Source organism: Macrosteles quadrilineatus, unplaced genomic scaffold (genome assembly GCF_028750875.1).
Source record: "Macrosteles quadrilineatus isolate MER2022 unplaced genomic scaffold, UCM_ALF_1.0 Scaffold_2__2_contigs__length_208266976, whole genome shotgun sequence".
NCBI lineage: Eukaryota > Metazoa > Arthropoda > Insecta > Hemiptera > Cicadellidae > Macrosteles > Macrosteles quadrilineatus.
In genome coordinates, this window is record NW_026542595.1 from 204,052,843 (window position 1) to 204,073,530 (window position 20,688).

A 20,688-nucleotide genomic window follows, 5' to 3' on the forward strand; every position below is an offset into this window, starting at 1 on the left:
TGTGTGTAATTGTAAGATTATATTATGTTTTAAGTTCTATCTTGTCCGAAGATCAAACCATATTCCAGATATATTATACAAAACAGTTCAACAAGAACTTTTTCACAGTGGACTTGGTACGATTTTTAAAGTTTTAAAAACAAGTTTGTCTTATACTCTTTCTATTACGACACATGTATAAGTATTCTTAAGTCTTAGATAAAAATTGCTAGGAGGAAAAATCATCCGTTTTCTAAGAAGTGATAATATTTGCTTGACAGTTGAATTGAGATTTTGTGATATCACGTCACTAAATCTGTTTTGCATGCAAAGTTACACAAGAAATCAGGTTGAAACTGGATGAGCACTTATTTTAAGAGTCTAGAACAATGTATTGTCAAGTGTTAAAAAACTGATTGATAAAAAAAGCCAATTCAAAATGTCACTTAGAGTGGATACCTTATCAATGCATGTAATTACCATTGCAGAGCGGAATGTTTATTTAAGCAGTAATTTTTACTATTTTATTTTCAGCTTTTATTAGTAAATGTACAAATAAAATATCTTAATGTGATTTGCATTACCAAATCACTAACACGGCTTTCCGAGTTACCATGTTGAGCTTATGAGAATTATCTGATTGATTGTTTTCAATGGAAAAAGTAAGAAAATTACTTTTACATTTTTATAAAGAACTTAGGCCTAATAACTTAACTGATTACTATTTTTAAACTACTTTACAGCTGGCTTAAACTCATAAAATGAGACACTACTAGAGAACCCATGCTGCTCCGCAGCGTTGAAATAAATGTCATATCTGAGAAATAATCAAATCAAATTTATGATTTTTGATTAAGTAATACAGTATCTTGAACCAAATGATTCTAACAATCAATAGCTAAAATTATAGCCTATAATTTAATGATTATTTTGAGTCTATAAAAAAAACAGAATCATAGAAAAACCTTTAAAAAAGAGCTGTAAGATTAATGGCCAGAGTCTCCTGTAGAACACATTGTAAAGATTTATTTATTAATTTTAAAATTTTAACTTTTTTTAGCTCTTATATTTACAAATTGGCATTAATGGTTAAAAGTGATTTCGACACATTCATGGACTGTCAACAATCTCATCCACATAACACAAGATTCAAAAATATTATAAAACCAGTTCAACATAGGCTTAAAATCTTTCATTTATCCCCTCAGTATATGGGACCAAAAATTTACAATAAATTACCCGTTGGGATTAAAAACATTGCCTCATTCTCTAAATTTAAACTATCTTTAAAAAATTTCCTTTTGGAGAGGGCATTTTACTCGTTAGAGGAATATCTGGAAAATGAGTATATTTGAAAGATATTGCTTCTCGCATAGGTCTGTAGCTTATTATATGCTTTATTTCTTTTGTAAGCTATTTTATTTTAAAATGTAGTATAGTATTAGTATTAGACTTTGTGACAAATCACCTGTCAAGAGAATTGATGTAATGTGATGATGTTTAATAAATAAATAAATAAATAAATAAAATAATTTGTATGTTGGTTGTTCACCTTGCGTTTGCTTGAAACTCGTCCGATTTGAATAACTAATAGCTTAAATGAAAGCCGGTATTCCACTGAAGGTTATTTAAGCAAAATATATAGTATTATATAATTATAACTGGTGAATTACATCTGAAATTGAACTACGTATTCAAAAATAAATTAAATTAATGTTTTTGGTTGAGTAATACAGTAGATAAATATATGCCGATGCTTGAAGTGAAATCTGGTCGTTCATACCTTCAATTTGAGACCTCAATCATGAAAATCGGTTGGGTAGAAGAGCCAAACAAACTCGGAAAAGAAAAACCAAATTTAACTCTCATTAGAAATATATTTGGAGCAAATTTCGTTTACGTATTAGCCGAGAGTGACTGAAGATAAATATATGCCGATGCTTGATGTGAAATCTGTGACCTGTGTGCATACCTTCAATTTGAGACCTCAATCATGAAAATCGGTCGGGTAGAAGAGCCAAGCGAACTCGGAAAAGACAAACCAAATTAAACTTTCATAAGAAACATATGCGGAGCAAATTTTGTTTACGTATAAGCCGATAGGGACTGTAGATAAATATATGCCGATGCTTGATGTGAAATCTGCATGTGCATACCTTCGATTTGAGACCTCAATCATGAAAATCGGTCGGGTAGAAGAGCCAAACAAACTCTAATTTAAGTAAACAAACAAATGATAATTAAAATAAAATGTAAGTAATCTACGGATATCGCAATAGCATTTAGCTAGTTTCCTTACCCAGAAAATTAATTGGTGTTATTTTAACCGTTGGGTTGAACTTTGTAGTTCCATTTTACAAACAACTACTTATTAGAAAATTGAAATCTCTTTTTCTTATTATCAACTACATTCATAGACTGTGGATTAATATTATCTTAGAAACAAAATATTTTATTTGTTTGGATGGTAAATAATAGAATGAATGAAGTGACACATAAATAATCAACTGATAAGTTTATCAATTTCCTGGAAGCGTCAAACTGAATCCCTAACCCATTCTTACAAACTGTATGTATAATGATTATCTAGCAATAAAAATTAACCTCTTCTGCTTTGAAACTCAAATATGATTGATAGGCTGTCGTAACCCCTCAATATATTACAGTATGAGTAAATCTCCAAGAACAATAAGATTGCATGGTTTTTAAACGTTTCAAGAGAGGAAGCACTTAAGATTTACTGATTGTGAATGTGAAGTGTTTGGATACTATGATATTGTGTAACTCATTCAGAAATATACAAAGAACATATAATAATTCAGACTTCTTGTTGTCAAAATGCAACATAACATACTATATACATGGTGAGGCAGACTACCCGTACACAAAGTATAGCGGCCAAACCGATCGAGGTAGATTGTTCGTAACAACTTACACCCCTCATTTTTACCCCGTAGAATTTGATGAAATTATTTTGGAATCTCCCAAAAGCACCAAAAAGGCTGCCAACATAAAAAAACCAAGAAAATTTCCTGTAGGCCTCGTGGTAAGACCTAGATCCAGGACCGATTTACTTTTTCAAACATCCTGCGATCAAATTCATATGTATGTATGTGTCAGTTAGCACAATAACTTGAACAAAAATTATCGGATTGATGGGATAAAAATTGGTTTTTCCCATTTAGACCTTAAAAACATGAAATTTCCCAACTTTTTCTACATTGTTTTGTTTTGTAGAACTTAAAAAAGACATTTTTAGTACCGGTACACTGAAGCATCGTTGTATGCCTAAAGCACGAGTAACACTAGGCTGCTTGTCTGCCACTGGTGATCAGCGTCCGTGGACCTCGTATTGAGTACTGTACTTAAGCAATTATTGAGGATGTGTGAGACAGAACAGCTGCAAGGTAAACAGTAAGACAAAACAGCTCACTGTAAGCTGCTTTTTGGACGGTCCTAAATACTTCTCAGTAGAAACGTCCCACAAGCACGCATAGTTTTGGAATAAATTTGAAAAATCAATAACCTGCTTCCCCTACCTCAGTCATTTCTACTCTACAAATTACTGATTTTATTTGCCTAGTTTAAAGCTCAGTTCCAGTCGCCATGTCGTCCTTGGGTCCTCTTAAACCAGTACTTTATCGATTACGGTATCAAGGTGTGAAAGAAAAAGAACTTTATTCAAAACTGCTTAACCCCAAGATGCCTCTAGTGGACCAGGCCTTGGATACAAAATAAGGAACAGTGAGGAGTTTCTTCAAGCCGGTTGCAAAAATTAAAAGAAGAGGACTCAGAAACATGTACAGAAATGTTTTACCAATATACCCACATAAATTCCAAGAACTGCTAGAAATAGTTAAACCTCTAATTGAAAAAAAAATTGAGACTTTGGTCCCCACTGGAACGCTTCTAGAGGTGGTCAGACTACTGGCGTCAGCGAGTCCGAGTGGTCAAGTGACTGCTGGTCGCCGGTGCCTCACTACCAAAAGTAGAACATGACCGACTTTGCCAGCTGCTGACAAATACTCGCCAGCTGGCGGTGCCAGTTGCGAATTTTGTGGTCACATTAAGCTTGCAGTAGGGGCTTATACCAGCTAAGTATGGTTTATTAGCCGCTAATGCCAGCCTAGTGTGTCCCGTGCTTAACAATTAGGGAGAAAATTCAAAAAAGTGTAAATTTGAAATTCCCGTGTTAATCGAGGTAATATAAACTGTAGTAATTTGCTTCTTTACATCAAATTTAACAGTTTTGTTCATTTCATACTAAGCTATCGACGTTTCAAACCCAACTCTTTACCCTCCTTAGTAGAATGTTATTTAAATTGGAAATAAATCTGACAATTTTATGGGAATATTTAAGTGAAAATCCAACCAGATAAATGGATATTTGCTAAGTCTACAGGTTTTCCGTGGCGGGGGTCAGCTCCATTATCAAGATGCCACGGAATTTTCTCATGATCAAAACAACGACCTTTGACCTTTTAGTCAGTCAAACCATAGATAAAACATACTCCCTTAGTAGATTTGTCATCCTTATGGAACAGCTGAAGACAATTTTATTGTTAGTTCTGTACATCCAACTGTAGAGGTTGTGTTTTGTTTACAATTTGTTTCTTGTTATTTCAGTAATTTAAAACCTCATTTAACCAAATAAAATTATATAATCATAAACAATTACTGGTTTCCTAGTTATATAACCAAGTAGTAAGCACAAATCATGAAAATAACCCTAGAAACAAAATGTTGTCTACACCAGCGATCAGTGTGGACGTACATGAACTAGACACGAAAACCAATCTTCAAAATTTACAATGGGATGAGGAGTCTAACACTGTAACCTGACATCCACCATCTGTTTTACTCACCTGTGTGTGTTTTCGTGATGTAGTAAAGTCCTCGTGACTACTGACACGGCGTATGCTGTCGGATTGGCAGCTCTGCTTCTCCTCCACACTTGGCCGTTCCTCAGAATTGGACCTGAACAGTGTTACCTACATGAGCGTCTGAAAAACACTAGTTTCCGTTGTACAACTACCTGCAAAAACTTGGCTGTTGAATTAAAGCTCAAAAATTTCACATAGGGGTATCAACAAGTTTGTAACATAATATATGCAGTAGGAAATGCCATAATTTGAATAGTAACAAAGACAAACGGTCAAACCGACTTAGGCTATCAGCAAAATTAAACACTTGAAGTCAATGATCAAATTTAGGGCACAAGGGCCTAGTTTATGTGGATTGTTGTTGGGATAATATGCTTTTCTGAATGGGAAATAAGTCACCAAGTATCACCCCTTCCTTGTTTGATAATACTGTCAAGGACAGTGAGATAGTAAAGTAAGAGTCACATTAAGTAAGAAACAATGAAACATCATCAATGAATGGACACCGAGTCACAGGCTATTGCAAATGTTCTAAATATCCTGGTTCCATACAAAATCTTTATACAATTCAAAGTTGTCTAGACACATCATTCCTATTTCAGAACACATCTTTGTGTTTTAATACAATATCCTTTCTCCCTAACATGTGCTTCGGATTAGCGGGAATCACTATATCACTATTTGAAATGCAAAGAAGCATTTAACTTAAATGAAAACAAAATTGTTGAACCATCAGTTGAACTGTACTTGTTAACTCACCTGACGAACTTGCGGTCTAGACTGGCTGCATCGCTGTTGTGACGTTCCTTGCGTTTCCGTTGTTTCAGCTCGTTCGGAACACTCTCTCCCACTCTGCAAAAAACAGTACCCACTGCTGCAAACTGTCCTGGCATCACCACAAGTCATACATTAGTGGGTTGAGTGCCTCTCTTTTTAACTCATTGAAAATTAAAATCTTCGTTTAGCACTCAAACTAAAAAAGTTTCATGGAAGATGTTTCCAATATATTTTATCCTCTAATTGCTGATTTTTACCATACAAAACTTACTGATGCAAACAAATGTTGTAATAATTGGTACCTATGGTTGGAAAATACTTTTAAGAACAGCTCAAAACAAGGAAACTAAAAACAGTTTGTAGACAAAAGTGAAAAAATAAAAAAAGTATAACTATAATTTTTTACAAAAGATAATAATAGGGGTTAGTAAAATTAATATTTTGGTTTAAATGCATTGAGAAAATTCTCAGGAACTATCAATGATAAGAAATCAGTACTGCAAATTTACGGCAGGAATAATAGGGTATAAAAATTCCTTTTTTTAATATTAAAAGAGCCACCTTATTCTTTCAACTACTGTTCTGTTACTTATGAAGGTGTATTTTGAAGGCATAAAGCATGAAACGTCGGAAAACAGATACTGGTCAAGTTTGACTTTTTAAAATGTTAATATTTTTATTATATTATTACATTTAAGATTTAGGCTTTCAAATAAATTAATTAAATTTGCTCGGGAAGACGTATTTAGATCCGACTTTTTTAGTTGAATTCTAAGATGTACAAACAAATTTAAGTGGACACAAGAACATTTACTGTTAAAATAAACTGCTAGTTTATGATTTTTTAAGGGGTGGGGGGATGTAATTGATCTGACCACTTAAGACGCCAACTCACTTGTCGCAGTAAATGTGGTTGTAGTCTCGTATGAGACAGGCAGTGACGTGAGTAGTCTCTGGTGTGCTGATACCGTGGAACTCGGCACACAGCAGCAGAGGTGAGAACACAGCTGGCAGGTTGGCAGCACTGGCTGGCTGGCGGAGACTGTACAAGTGCAACAACTGTAGCGTGTGACGCAGGGTTGCTGCATGGCGGGGAGGCAGCTCTTGTAGGGTTACGCGGGCTTGGCCACACCATTCTGCTGAGCCACCATATTCTGCAACAGTTATGAGTTTTGTACGTACACTTTAAGGCTACTGTACATTCAGATCTTAAAACCTAAAAATTCAAAAATGATTATGTCTAAGAACATGTAAAAAAATTTGTGTTCTCAATTAGGCGGTGTCACTTACTGTGAACCAGAGTGACAAGTTCTGCAGTAGTCGCAGGCGACACCAGTGGTTCAGGCAGGTCGCGCAGCCACAGCTTGAGTAGCGACGCGACAGACGCTACATCAGCGCAAGTCTCTAAGTCAACGTCTCCAACACGGTTGAATGAAGCCTTCAGTTGCTCCACCAGTGCGGGGTTGCCTCCTGATAACCGGAACAAGCCTTCCACTAGGAGACCTGCACAGGAATACAAAGGTGAAACTGTTTCTAGACAACTAAAAAAACACCCCTCAACTGAAAAGTTTATCAATCTGTAAAAATTAAAACGCCAAGGAGGGTGAGAAAATTCAAATTCCATTACAGTGCTTTGAAACAAAACAAAGTAGACAGAACTTTCTCACAAGTTCCTAAAAGAAATAAGGATGTTCCTTGAATGGGGAAAATCTGGATTTAAAATTAAATCCATACTACGAGTGCATAGCTCACCATAAGATTCAATGTAGTTGGACATTTTGATGAGCACTTTGGGAACGTGATCCTTGTTTGTAGGCAGCTCTTCTAGAGGTACAGCAAACACTCTGTTGACCACAGGTTTACGTAGGGAACTTGTAAACATTCGCTTTACCTTCGTGAGGCGACCTTCCTCCTGCAATACAAAAATATTACGTAAGATGATCTCAAACAGTAGCTGCTTCATGTATAGCCATGTAAACAAGGGACCAGCACTGTTCAGTGTTCAGTATGTACTGACGTTATTGCAGTACTCTTATGTTCATTGAAGTACTTTGGTTTACTGATTTTGCACTTGGTAAAAGTGGTTAGGAAAGTGTATACATTAATTTTTGTATTATATCACCTTAAACTGTTTCAGATTTGAACTATTGCAGAATCTATGGTAGTTTTCAGCGTCAAATGTGTCATCAGTTGTAGATTACTGCCAGATGTTTCACCCTTGCTTTGAAGATGCGTCCTCAATGGTCTAAGCCTAGTTCCTGAGAAGGTCTCTTCACAACAAGGGTGAAATGTTTGGCAGTATTCTACAACTGTCAACACAGTTTGACGCCAAAAACTCTCATAGTTTCTCATGACATCGACCGTGAAAGTCCATGTATGAAGTTTAACTACTCGGGTTCAGACAGTATCCAAAGAGAGATGAGAGAGTCTACTCTAACAACATTAAAACTAACTACCTTTAAATTTGGAAACCTTTGAAATGTCAGCAACAGCCCCAATTTTCATCAACTGACTAAATCTAAAACTTTTGTGAGGGACTCTTTGAGTGCTTTGAACTTTTAGTAATGGTGTCTACTATTTCAGAAATCATTCAATAATTAATTAAATAAAGCTTTTCATATATTGGACGTAGGAATTAAGCGTGTTAGCATATTTTAATGAACGGAGGCTTGTAGCAAAGACAGAGTATGTGTTTACCTTATCGGAAGATCTGGGAGGTTGGACTGCGACAGAGTTGTTACAGAAGGTCGGACGGCGCATGATGTCACAGCAGCTGTCTTCACTTCCCCAGCCGCACTGGAAACAAAACCAAACATCAATATCACAATCATCAGTACTGCAACATATGTCTAATAACATTTGTAACATATATATTTACACTTATACTGTTGACTCGGTAAATACTACATATAAGTGGTCATCAATTTTATGATTGGACACTTCAATCACCATCAGACACAGGTAAATTAATATTTTACTGTACCATAATTTATATGTATTTGCCACCTCGTGAGTCAACAGTATGAGTATGAGTGTAAATATATATGTTACAGGTGTATTTTATTTACTTTATTTATTTTTATGTACTTTCAGTTTTACAATATTCAAAGAATGTGTGAATTTATCAGCACTACTAAGGGCTAACCTAAATTTTCCCTAAGCATCACATTCTAACCTCACACACAGGTTTCACATTATAATAAGAGGCGGTTTGCAAGGGGGGCTATAGGGAGAGGCTGTAGGGGCTAAAGCTCTCATTAACCCTTAATACTTAATACTTTTTTGAAATGACGACCTGGAAATATTTAACATACATTTTGATAAAATACTTAACAGAGGTTTTTGGACACAGTTACTAGAAGTTAAAAATGGCTTTTAAAAGTGACCAAATTACTTAAAAATAGCAAATGTTTTGTAGGAGAACCCCTTCACACCCCCTCCTAGAATGGAACACCTCCTTGTCAGAGCCCTAGAACCGCCACTGATTATCAGTATATTTGACAGTAAACATCCCATTTGCTTCAATTGTCGATAGTACCTTATTTTCATTCTACATAAGGTGTCACATTTTGATCGGTTAAAGTTAAACTACAGTGTTACAGTATACGAAAAATGCCTATTTTTTAAAAGCTCTAACTATCTGAATTCAAATACTAAAATCAAAGGTACACTTTGTGTTCATAATTAAAATAAAATAAAATTACATTTTGTAATAATACTGTTGTATTTTACAATGAATGAACCAACCTAGTACAGTAATCAATCATAACTAAAGTCTGAGGTTCCTGTGAAGACATTCTTCTACTGTTTAGAAACAATAGGATGCCAAGAATTGTCTGGATATAATCTGTCTCAAGTAGTCAAAGATGTTCTGAAATGGCAATTACCAGGTATAGGACCTTGTATTTCAAGGCAGCCTCATATTCAATGGGTCATAGTGGCATTCTTGTCAGATCAATCATACTCAATTTTGAATATTACCAATGAATACATTCATTGATACTTTGTGTTCAAACGTTAATTGTTCTTGCCTCATTTCTCAATTATATCAATTGAATTGGGGCTTTATAAATAAAACCATATCTGTTAAAATATACTTTATATGAGTCTAATTTTTAAGAATCTTACTTTATCTGAAATACTGGCTACTGTGTATAAGTGTATTTAATTGAAATTATAACAATTCATTTTAGTATTATTTCATTTTCATTTCAATTGCTACATTTACAATACCAATTGTTGCATGGCTGATAATTTGAGCAAGTTAAACAAAACTTCTATATCCTCCTCAATAAACATCTGCTAAATATTGAAATATATTCTGTATAGCCTACGTTAAATCCAACACATCATCTTCAAATACATTCTATCATGTTGTCATATGATATCTCAAATCAAAAAACATTCTCTTATGCATGATGCATCATTCTTATTTATTACAATATCATTACTTTTGCCCTTAAGACAGTAAGTTTTGTTCAATGTAAAAAGTTATTTGAAAGCTAGACCTTAATTTTAAACGGTACATAAAAAGCAGGATTAGCAGGATTATAGCAGGATTAGCAGGATTTAGAGCAGGATTAGCAGGATTTCTCTAAATGATTTTAATTTAGTCTGGTATTAATTTTTAAGTAGAGTTAGCAAATAGTAGACGAAAGTACTGTTGGATTTTGTTGGTTATGGGGGTTAATCACTTCCATTATTCTAAATGCCACGAATTATTCTTAGTAAGAATAAGATTATTCAATTGTAATATTTAAAATATATATTGTAACATGTCTCATTTTGTCTAGTTAGCTATATTGTATTTATTAACTGACTATGCTATAACGTTAGCTGTTTTATGACATTGTCAATAATTTGAAAAAATTCAAAGGACAATAAACCGATTTAATTTAATTTCATTTCATTATGGGCCGATTATTTAGATCCAAAACACTCAAAAAAAAATACAGTCACTACATTACCTGACACAGTATCTATCTATATATTAATAGGCAAGCATGTTTCTTTAAAACCTTTTTTCTCAGCTCGTGTGCATCGCAGGGAAAATCTAAGCATACCGTTAGAAAGATATTTTTCTGTAGATGTGCAGAAACCCTTTAAAAATTAAAATAGGCTCAGAAATAAGCACAAAAAATGAATTTGAAATTTGAATAAAATTAACATGGGCTTTATGGGTTGTCATGCTGGTGACGAAATAACAACAAAATATAAACAGAAAATCAAAACAAATAGAAGAAGAAATGCCAATCACATGTTTTATTTACAGTGTGGGGTGAAAATAGAGAAGTCTGTACATTATATATTTTTGGTCGAGTTTCGACCACTGGACGACCTCTAGTATTTCATTATTAGCCATTCCTTAATTTATTTAACCAGCTTCATTTTATCATTGAGTAAGAGACACAATCGCTGGACACAAGTGGAGGATGAGTAGCTTGTAGCTTTGTTACTGACTTAGATCAGCTGTTTTTAAGTATAGATACTTTATTAACCCATCAAGGCTGGGTTCAGTTTTGAGCCATTAAAAAGCTACAGAATTTTCTCAAGACTAAATTGGCTACCTTCAGATTCGCCTTACTAAGCAAACACTATTTAAACACTACTAGCTGTTACCCACAGGCTTCACCCCGTTTGACTTCATAAGTATTAATAAAATTATTCGATTGGTTAGGTTAAGCTGAAATAAACAAAACAGAATACAGTAATTTAAACAAATAAGTACAGCTGAGGTATTTTTAACATTAGGTACCGCCTATGGAAAGTTCCCTTTAGAAAGGAATTACGACCTTAAAGGGCAATTTATGAAATAATGGATAGTTTTGCGCAAGGTTTCTCATCATGACGAACATTTTAAGTATATAGTTTAAGGGGGGTGTGACTTGTAGTTTTTTCAAAAGTTCATGGGTATTTGGGCTTTATATATAGATTTATCAAAAGTTCATGGGTACTTTGGGCTTTATATATAGATATTCACTAACTAATTTGTGTTCAATAGGAAAGAAAAAAATTATGAGTCTGAGAATAAATATCATTAGGATAAAACTGACTACAATAATTAAATTGCAATGGGAATGCTCGTTAGTAGTCTATCGGGACTTAGTGAAGTTTGGCGAGGTTAAAGTGGGGTAGAGCCAGTGACAATGGCCAGGACCGCTATCTGGGTCAACCCACTCTTAAGAGCTTAAGCCGGCTCCACTTCAGCAAAACTCCTGCTCTTTATGTACCGTTTAAAATTCAGGTCTACCTTTCACATTAATTTTTACACGGAACAAAAGATTAAATGGAATTAAAAGAAAATTCAGAGTAATTATAGATTGTTTTAAAAGGAATCATTTGGATTAGAATGTCTTAAATAAGGAAAGATTTAAGACACCTCACTGGTCTAAAATGGTTTTGTATGATACTTTAGCCCCCCAACATTATCTTAACATTTATATTTCCCCTTTGCCGTTATGTTTCCTTTCGGTGTTTTATCATGGAGTAACCTTTAATAGCTTAACGATCATGAGTATAGATAATAGGACAGGGAAAAGGTATTTCACCATTTGGAAAATGGTATGTTTTAATCGAGTCAGTGCACCTAGTTAACTTTAGTGTTGTCAGATTGGCACAAAAACATGTAATGTTTCAATAACCATCTCTATCATGATACTTCAATCAAACTTTGAGCTTTAATAATTTTCCCTACTAGCAAATTAGGCTACACCTATTTAGGCTAAAACTTTTAACAACTTATCTACACAATACCAGAAAAATATTATCTTACTAATATTATAAATCTGAAAGTTTGTGAGTTTGTGTGTATGTTTGTGTGTATGTTTGTGTGTGTGTTTGTGTGTGTGTTGCTCAATCACGCATAAACTACTGGACGGATTGGGCTGAAATTTGGCATGATGATAGCTCACATTCCCGATTAACATTAAAACATATTCTTATCTCAAAAAACCCTTTCGGGCTCCGCCCCAGTGGCTCTGTAGTTCCCCATGTTAATCTTATGATTTATCATATTTAAAAGGAATTAATGAATCTTAACAGCTGTTTCAATTAAACAAGTTGGTTCTGTTCTATGATGTTCAATAGCATAAAAGTTAAAAGGATTACCAACAGGGTGCAGCACTATTAATTTTTTTAAATATATGACAACAGCTAATTTATAACCAAAAGGTGAGTGAGCGTAGCGAACGAACTTCAACCTGGAGGCGAGTTAGCGTAGCGAACGAGCTAACCTGAAGGCAAGTGAGCGCAGCGAACGAGCTCCAACCTAAAGGTGAGTGAGCGTAGCGAACGAACTTTAACCAGGACGTGAATGAGCCATGCGAATACTTATGAAGTTAAACGGGGCGAAGCCCGCGGGTACAGCTAGTAAACTATAATTTAAACTACAGAATAGTAATCTATTATAAACTTAGTAATGTTTTGCTGATTAAATATATTTTAAACTTTCTCTGCACACTTTTGAAGCTTTTATTTTATTCACTTGTAGTTCAGGTAGTTTCTAAGAATGGACAGAACACAGTGACTGGTGACACAACAACCAGACAGACAGTCCAGAAGACCAATTGGTTGTGGTTGCAGGACATGAGGTCACTAGTCAACCAAGACTTGGTTGGGTCACCAAACCGGTTGACACAGGTCAGAACTCATCTCTTGGCCAACTGTCTTTTACAGACTTTGTACACCAGTTGAAATTGACAATGTAAATCACCTCTCTTAACTTCATAAATTTTTTAAATTAAAATTGTGGCTCGGTCCATGAGTGTGTATAGTATTTGCCTAGTAAGGTCTCAGGTTCAATCCTGAGAAAATCCAGATTTTTTATGGTTCTTTACAGGACCCAACTGTCATTGATCATAGGGCTTCCTACTTATCATCATTGCTAAATAAACAGTTGATCTTAGCGGACAAAAAAGGTACACATAATTTCTTGCCCTATTCTACACTCATCTTGCATTCTAATTCATCTTAAAATATACATACAAAGTATGTCAATAATCGATTAATTAATTGAAATTACCAAAAGTGGTTGATAAGGCGGATAGCAGACAGCACCTGGACATTAATGAGGGCAGATGATGATACAATGTGATGATACTAATGTGAAAAATTAAATATTTATAGAATAAAACATATACCCAAAGAATAGAAGGAAATTTGAAGGAGCCAAGACTAAGTTGATAAAGAGGATGGATATCTTAAAAGAAGTGGGGACAGTTAGTTGGTACAGTAGACTCCCTCTCATCCGGACACCTTTTAACCGGACATCGGTTTAACCGGACTACAGTCGACGGAAATGACATCCCTTTAACCGGACAATTATTATCGGCACATTGGTTTAACCGGACTAGATCGGCAGGAAGTGAGCGGTACTGTAACTTGTGGGAAAGATTTGAGACCAGTGATCACATGTCTAAATACAATGCTCTCCTAAATTTAAGTCGAATATCGCTGTAAACGGTCCATTTTAATGAGTTTTTGGAGATGTCGGCTTAACCGGAAAACCCGTTATCCAGACTGGCCTCGGTCCCGAGGAGTCTGGATAAGAGGGAGTCTACTGTAAGGCTAATTGCAGTACCTTCTTGGGTATAAGCAAGTTAAAACAACAACTTTAAAAAAAATCAATGATTTTTAGAGGGAGAGCTCAATATAAATAAATATTGCCGTTATGGCCAAACTGATCAACATTTTTAACAGTAATACTTAGTTTGATAACTAGTTAAAGTAGATACAATATCTTTTAAAAAATTCCTTCCATGAAATTTACAACTTCGACTTACCAGCCGATGACAAACGTGAAGGTTGATTTAAGAGTGTGGATGTGACAACGCAAACTGTTAATGACTGGAAACATGCGAGCAGAAAATTCCAGAACCAAGTCGTGGATAGTAATTTGGACCATTGCTGCTAACCAGGCAATCGTGTGCCTTCTAGAGGTGACTTTGTCAGTTGATTGTGTTGAAACATTTTTAAAACATTTTAAACTTTTGTTATTTCTGTATAGAATTGTTCATTAATAAATAAAAATGTAATACATTTATACTTATTACAATTTAAATTTTGATTGTGCATTGAAAACTTGAAAATATATTCAACGTGATTCTATTATGGAATTTATTGTTTCCAAGCAAACTGGAAATAACCCAGAATGAATATAATATTTAGGTATGTTTTATGTAGAAGAAAATTTCTTTTACTAGAAAAGTGTTCATCTAGTTCCTTGATTATATTGCCACATCATCCATGACTGCATAGTTATATCACTCATTATTATAGTGTATGTAATCAACTAATACTTATTGATGGAAGAAATTAATTGGTAGATTAAAGAAAGTTGACATTCACCCATGCTCATTCTATTACTTGTATTTTTATTAACTACTTGTCAAGATTATATTTAAATAGATAAACTATATTTTAAATAATGACAAATTCAATTGGTTTAAAAGTAAGTAGTAATTTGGTCAATTTGCTCTGAAATTTAATTGCTTAGAGTTAAACAATATAAAAGGCCTGAACATTTCTCCATTGGTTATTGAACAAACAACGGCACAAGCAGAGTGTCTGTCATTAACAAGATTTAATCTGGGGCATTAAAATAGTTGTAAACTTAATATTTGTGAATTTATTTTTAGCAATGTAATTCATTTACGCCAACCCAACAAAAATATAACAGGCGAATTTGCAGGACAGCCAACATCTTTAACTTTACATCTATACAATATAAGTCACTGAAGAGAAATTGGGAAATCTTGTGTTTTAAGGGTAAACAAATAAGAAAAGTCTATTTTTACCCCATAAAACCCACCATAAAGCCCCATTCCCATGGTCCAATTATGCTGGTTCGCGAACTCATTCAAGTTTATCTCGCCCTACATTTTCAAGCAAAATTTGATCAAAATCGGACAAAACTTACCCGAGTTATCGGACGTATGTAATGTACATAAAGTTTTAAACTAATGGTGATTTTGGCCTCCAGGGGCATCAAAATGAAAAAGTATATCGGTCCCGTGTCCAGGTCTTACCTGCCACCTACGGTAATAGCTACTTCCTATAGGGAAATTCGCTAAAACTGCCAGAGATCAAATTGGCTGTAAACGGGGCTTTACAGAGGTTACTTATAAATTTGTTATCAACTAATAAAAGAAGCTCAGCTAACTAACTATATATGAATTGTTAATAGAAAAAATTCTGTTATTGAGTTAAAGCCCCAAAGTCTCAAGATCATATCTACTATCCATCTACATTGTACTTCATCCTGCCAATGTTGGACCCTGGTATACTGATAGTGATTTTAATAAACAGTTCTGACTGAAGGTAAGCTTACAGCTGAGTAAAAAAGCTGCAAAGATCATCTACTGTACCCTCATCTTGCACCCATGCACTGCTTAAACAACAAATCCAAGTATTTGACACTCAATTTAAATTTCAAAGTCCCAGAATCAAATACAGCCAAATCACTAATGGATTTTGTCTTAGGGATAATGTCACAACCCTCTAGGCCTACCCTGAAGTAATGTGTAAAACGCAAGAACCTTAGTGTCTTGAATAAGGTGGGACATAAAAATAAGCTAGCGTTGCTGTCTTTGAGGCTTGATTAATTGAACGTAAAATAGGTCTTACTATTTATTTCTAGAAGTGGCATACTCACAATACAGCCCTTGGCGACGTTCCACAGTTTGGCGGAGGTGGAGGGGGGAGGGGGGCTCAGACAGAGACACTGGAGGGGGTCGGGGGGTTCATGTCTCTGTCACGGCACATCTTGACAACTACGGCTGTTTCAGAAAATGGGTGGAGACCAGTCGGTACGTGAGCATGGAACTGGACCGGAGTGAGATTACCGCTTCACCCCTGTAGTCACTACTGCAACAAAAACATCAATTAATTAGATAAATTGTATTTTTCTACAACTGCATGGAAATAATCACATTGCCACATTTGTAAACAGTATGCAAAACAGCTCTAGATGATTTCCACTCTAGAGTGGAAATGACCATTCTCGCTCGCTAAATTACTAAATCAGCTGACACGTTGATAGTACTTAGTTTATTAGGTAGGTATGAAATCACATTTGGAAACTTAATTTCAAACCTTTCTTGGCATGAAACCAATAATTTACTTTTAACGTATTTTTCTAACTCTTCAACTTGGGAAAGCACAATGTTGAGTCTCATTTGCAATAAATTCTCAATAATAACTTACTGGGTGTTTACACAAAATGATCAATTCTAGCTTTGACTCACTCATCCTGTGTTAGAGGAAGAAACTTCTAGTTTTCATTATTTGTTAGGAAAACCACAAAATTTTTATAATAAGTTGTTTTGATTAGCAGTACCTTCTTACATTGTTGTGGAATGAACAAAAACAAATCAGTAACATTCTGGGATTGGATCCTCAAGAGAAGGGGCAGTGTGTTGAGTGGTTCATAGCAACTAAGTCTCATATTGTTGTTCAGTGTAGATTTAGAAGAAGATTTAACGTAAAATCCTCCTTCTAAGAACACGATAAAAGCATGGTAGGAGAAGTTCATGAACACCACAGAAAGGGAATGGCCGTCCAAGGGTAAGTAAAGAAAATATTCCAAGAATTCAACAATCATTTCTTAATAATCCAAGACAATCAACAATATCTGCAGCATGAAGCATTCCACTCTACACAAAGTGTTAAAAGGATTTTTGCATTATTGTGCTTACAAGTTACAGATACTTCAAAAGATTACACGACAAGACTGTAAAACACCCTGTATAACTTGTGATAAGTTACCTTAGTTTTGGCAAAGATTCAATAGGTATGGGTAGACCTTTTGTGACATAAATCTGTGGAATAGTATTTTATCAAAATACCAGGACAAAATCCATCATTTCAGTGCTAAATCGAGGACTTATCAAGGATTCATTGTGATTTACAGTATTCAAAGTCAATGGTTGTGTATTTTATGTTCACCAATGCTATAGTGACAATAACAAAAGTTACAACCAAGGTAAACTTTAGATGTCATTATATCCACCTATGTCTAAATTATGTCATTATGTCTAAATGCCAACCTACGAACATCGCATGCTCACAGTTGGTGTTCAGAAGCCGAACTTGAGTTATGAGCAGACCTTACGAGGAATTAAGTTAAGGTCAACCATTCACTACTCACTTCAATTGGCAATTTAGGACAGGCCTTGAATCTCTTGGAACAAATGTTGCACATCAAGCGATACATTTTCCATACAATGTTCCACAATAACTGTTAATTATTTCTCTCTTTATCTGTTTCAGAAGCGCAAACTGCACGTGTCAGTTATTTAACATTTAAGATTTGAAGGAGCAATTTAAAGACGGCTATGTTTACTAATGAGTTGCCTATATTGTATTGTAGTACAATTAGAAGAAACCCCAATAAAAATAAAAATAATTGCTTTTTTATTTTGCTTAAATGCACTAATAATTACCACATAGATTACATAGGTATTTAAACTAAGACTACGATTGCCGAGCATATGTTAGAGAATTATAAGGTTCTTGAGTTTTTAAGGCATAAAATAACTATTAAAACTCATATTACATAATTAAAATGTAAAAAAATTGAGTTCCCCTTAGAGCTATCCTTAAGGAAAGTTCCACAGCCGAAGTATTAAGATTTTGTTGTTAAAACTAAGCATTTGTAAATATGTTTTTTATTTTATTAAATCGTATAGCTCTAGTAAAAAATGCCCACATTGTCCACAAATGGCACTGTCCCAAATGCCCACAAAATGCTCACTCAACATAAACGCAGGTGGGCAGAGTCTGACAAAGTAATAAGTGAATGTAATGGATCGGTGTACATCACAAACATTCAAACTCATACTTGTCACTTGTATACCACAGGTGCGTCCTAAATGTCACTGCCCAAATGTCAACTTGTCCCTCACATTTATTAATGTTGGTTAGAGCCAAAGTAGTACTGCTAAAATGTGAACGTTCAACAGTGGGGGTGATTGATTAATTTCTCCATAACCATTTAGCGTACAACCACGCTTCAATGTACAGTACTAAATTATTTGTTTTTTAAGCTCTACAAAATGGTAATAGTATTTCAAATTTTAAGTTTTACAGGTCAAAAATAAGAAAACCCAATTTTACCCCATAAAATCCTGTTCTCAAAGTTCAATGATGTGGTTTGCGAACTTGTTTGAATAAACGTAAGTTTACACACTACTACCTAATTTCATTGAAATCAGATCATTTTTAAGTGTTGTAATGTTGTAATGGGAGTTATCATGTTAACGGACATACAAACAATGGCTGTTATTTCATTTTTATACATTTATGAATTTGAACAGATGGTGTATGGCTTCTGGGGATTCCAAAATGAAAAAAGTAATATGGTCCTGGGTCTAAGTCTTATTTTGAGACCTACAGTAATAGATAATTCGCTTTAGGAAATTCGCTAAAATATACAACAATCACAGTTATACATTTTAATATACAACAAGTTTGTTAATTTCCTATGCTAGTTGCTTTTTAAGAGATGTTTAAAATAGAAAAGTGGGAATTTAATGTTGAATTACAATTTATGTAATTTAATTTTGAAAGGAAACCCAAATGTATACATTGGTAAAATTACTGTATAAAGATGATGCAGCAAAATATAATAAAGTCAGATATTTGATTTTTGCCTCAATGATTCTCGTCAAATTTTAATCACGCTGCTTAAACCAGTCAAATCACAATCGTTCAGAGTGCCGCACAAATTATTGAAGTTTACGTCAAAATTGCATCATCATTTGAAAAAGTACATTTTTAATGTTCAGTATTTTCACTAAAACTAAGAATATTGAATATTCTAAGCACTGGGAATTCGTAAGCCTGCAAAAAGTACTTTAGCCTAATAGAAAAGCTCAACAAGTGTATTAGATAGGGCCGTTATCTGCCATTGACGTCATTCCTCCAACTAAAGTACAAGTTTAGTACATTATAACATAGTGATAAGGATAAGTGTTATCATAGGTAACCTCTGGAATGATTAAGTTGAGCATGTTGCGTAGGTTGAGGTGGCTTTGACAGCAATCATTTAAGTTAAATAATAGCTTAAAGAATTAAATAAGTTAAGGAATTGCTTGATAATTTAAATTGACGAGTTTACATCCTCATTGAGTACTTCTGCTGGTTAATCGCATGGCAAGTGGTCCTGCAATAACGCAAAAGGCGTAAACATATTTTCGGATTATTTTGAGGATTGTGGATTTTATAGCAAGAGTGTATCCAAACAAAAGCTAGTATTTAACAATACTGTCGCTTTAAAACTAACACAACCTAAACCAACGGAAGGAAAATTTTTTCACCAAACCCCTTATTATATTTTTTTGTGATTTAACACCCGGAAAGAATTCAATAGGACACATGTCACATCGTGAAAAAAGGTTTATCAGTAAGTATTGCCAGTTTTCCCTAGAAAAGGTTATATTATTGAGTCTAATTCTAAGCTTAGTACATTTTTTTTTTGTCTAAAATCTTGTCAGCATGGAATTAATAAAATGCTCAATGGAAGGTACAGTGAACTAATAAGTTTATTAAAAACGTCTAAACAAATCCTACAAGTACTCAAATCCTCAAAGTAATGGTAAATGTAGTATAGAATGAATTAATAACCATCAATAAATTTAACAGTGTAGATTGTCTAATTATGGAAGATTCCACCACCTTTGCTGTATCAACTTTCTGTAGGCTTTGCCTCCGAATTATCCAAGTGTTAAGGAAAACAATTAATGTTTTAGTGATATTTTTCAGGGAAACAGTAGGATAACTTAAGTTTCTACAGGTTTTGGACTATTTTGATATTTTGTTTACAAATTTAATTTTCCAAACAACATTTAATATGAACAGCGGTAAATAAACTGATTTTTTAAACGTCTTTCTATAAAAACACATATTACAGTATGTACAAAATTAGTTATTCTCACTAAATTCTATATCTGGAGTCTGGACAGGGGGTAAAATTACGGGTGTAAAAATCTGGGGGTAAAATTCCGGGGTGAAAAATCCAGGCCGCACATTTTGAGCATGAAGGGGGTAAAAT

The 20,688-nt window shown here is 34.4% G+C and overlaps 1 protein-coding gene across 3 annotated transcripts in view; it reads right to left on the reverse strand.

The window, feature by feature from the left end:
- The window catches only part of LOC128985728 (protein FAM13A-like), a 64,805-nt gene that overhangs the window by 17,724 nt on the left and 26,393 nt on the right, over positions 1 to 20,688 (reverse strand). For 2 of the 3 annotated variants that reach the window (XM_054405538.1, XM_054405539.1), the window contains exons 2-8: positions 16,291 to 16,502; positions 8,337 to 8,435; positions 7,392 to 7,551; positions 6,930 to 7,142; positions 6,535 to 6,793; positions 5,622 to 5,714; positions 4,845 to 4,956 (exon numbers count right to left, since the gene is read on the reverse strand). In XM_054405538.1, coding sequence (XP_054261513.1) covers positions 4,845 to 4,956; positions 5,622 to 5,714; positions 6,535 to 6,793; positions 6,930 to 7,142; positions 7,392 to 7,551; positions 8,337 to 8,399 — 900 coding nt within the window. In that variant the 5' untranslated portion in view covers positions 8,400 to 8,435; positions 16,291 to 16,502. The remainder of the gene's footprint in view (positions 1 to 4,844; positions 4,957 to 5,621; positions 5,715 to 6,534; positions 6,794 to 6,929; positions 7,143 to 7,391; positions 7,552 to 8,336; positions 8,436 to 16,290; positions 16,503 to 20,688) is intronic. The other variant, XM_054405540.1, reaches the window with a different exon arrangement.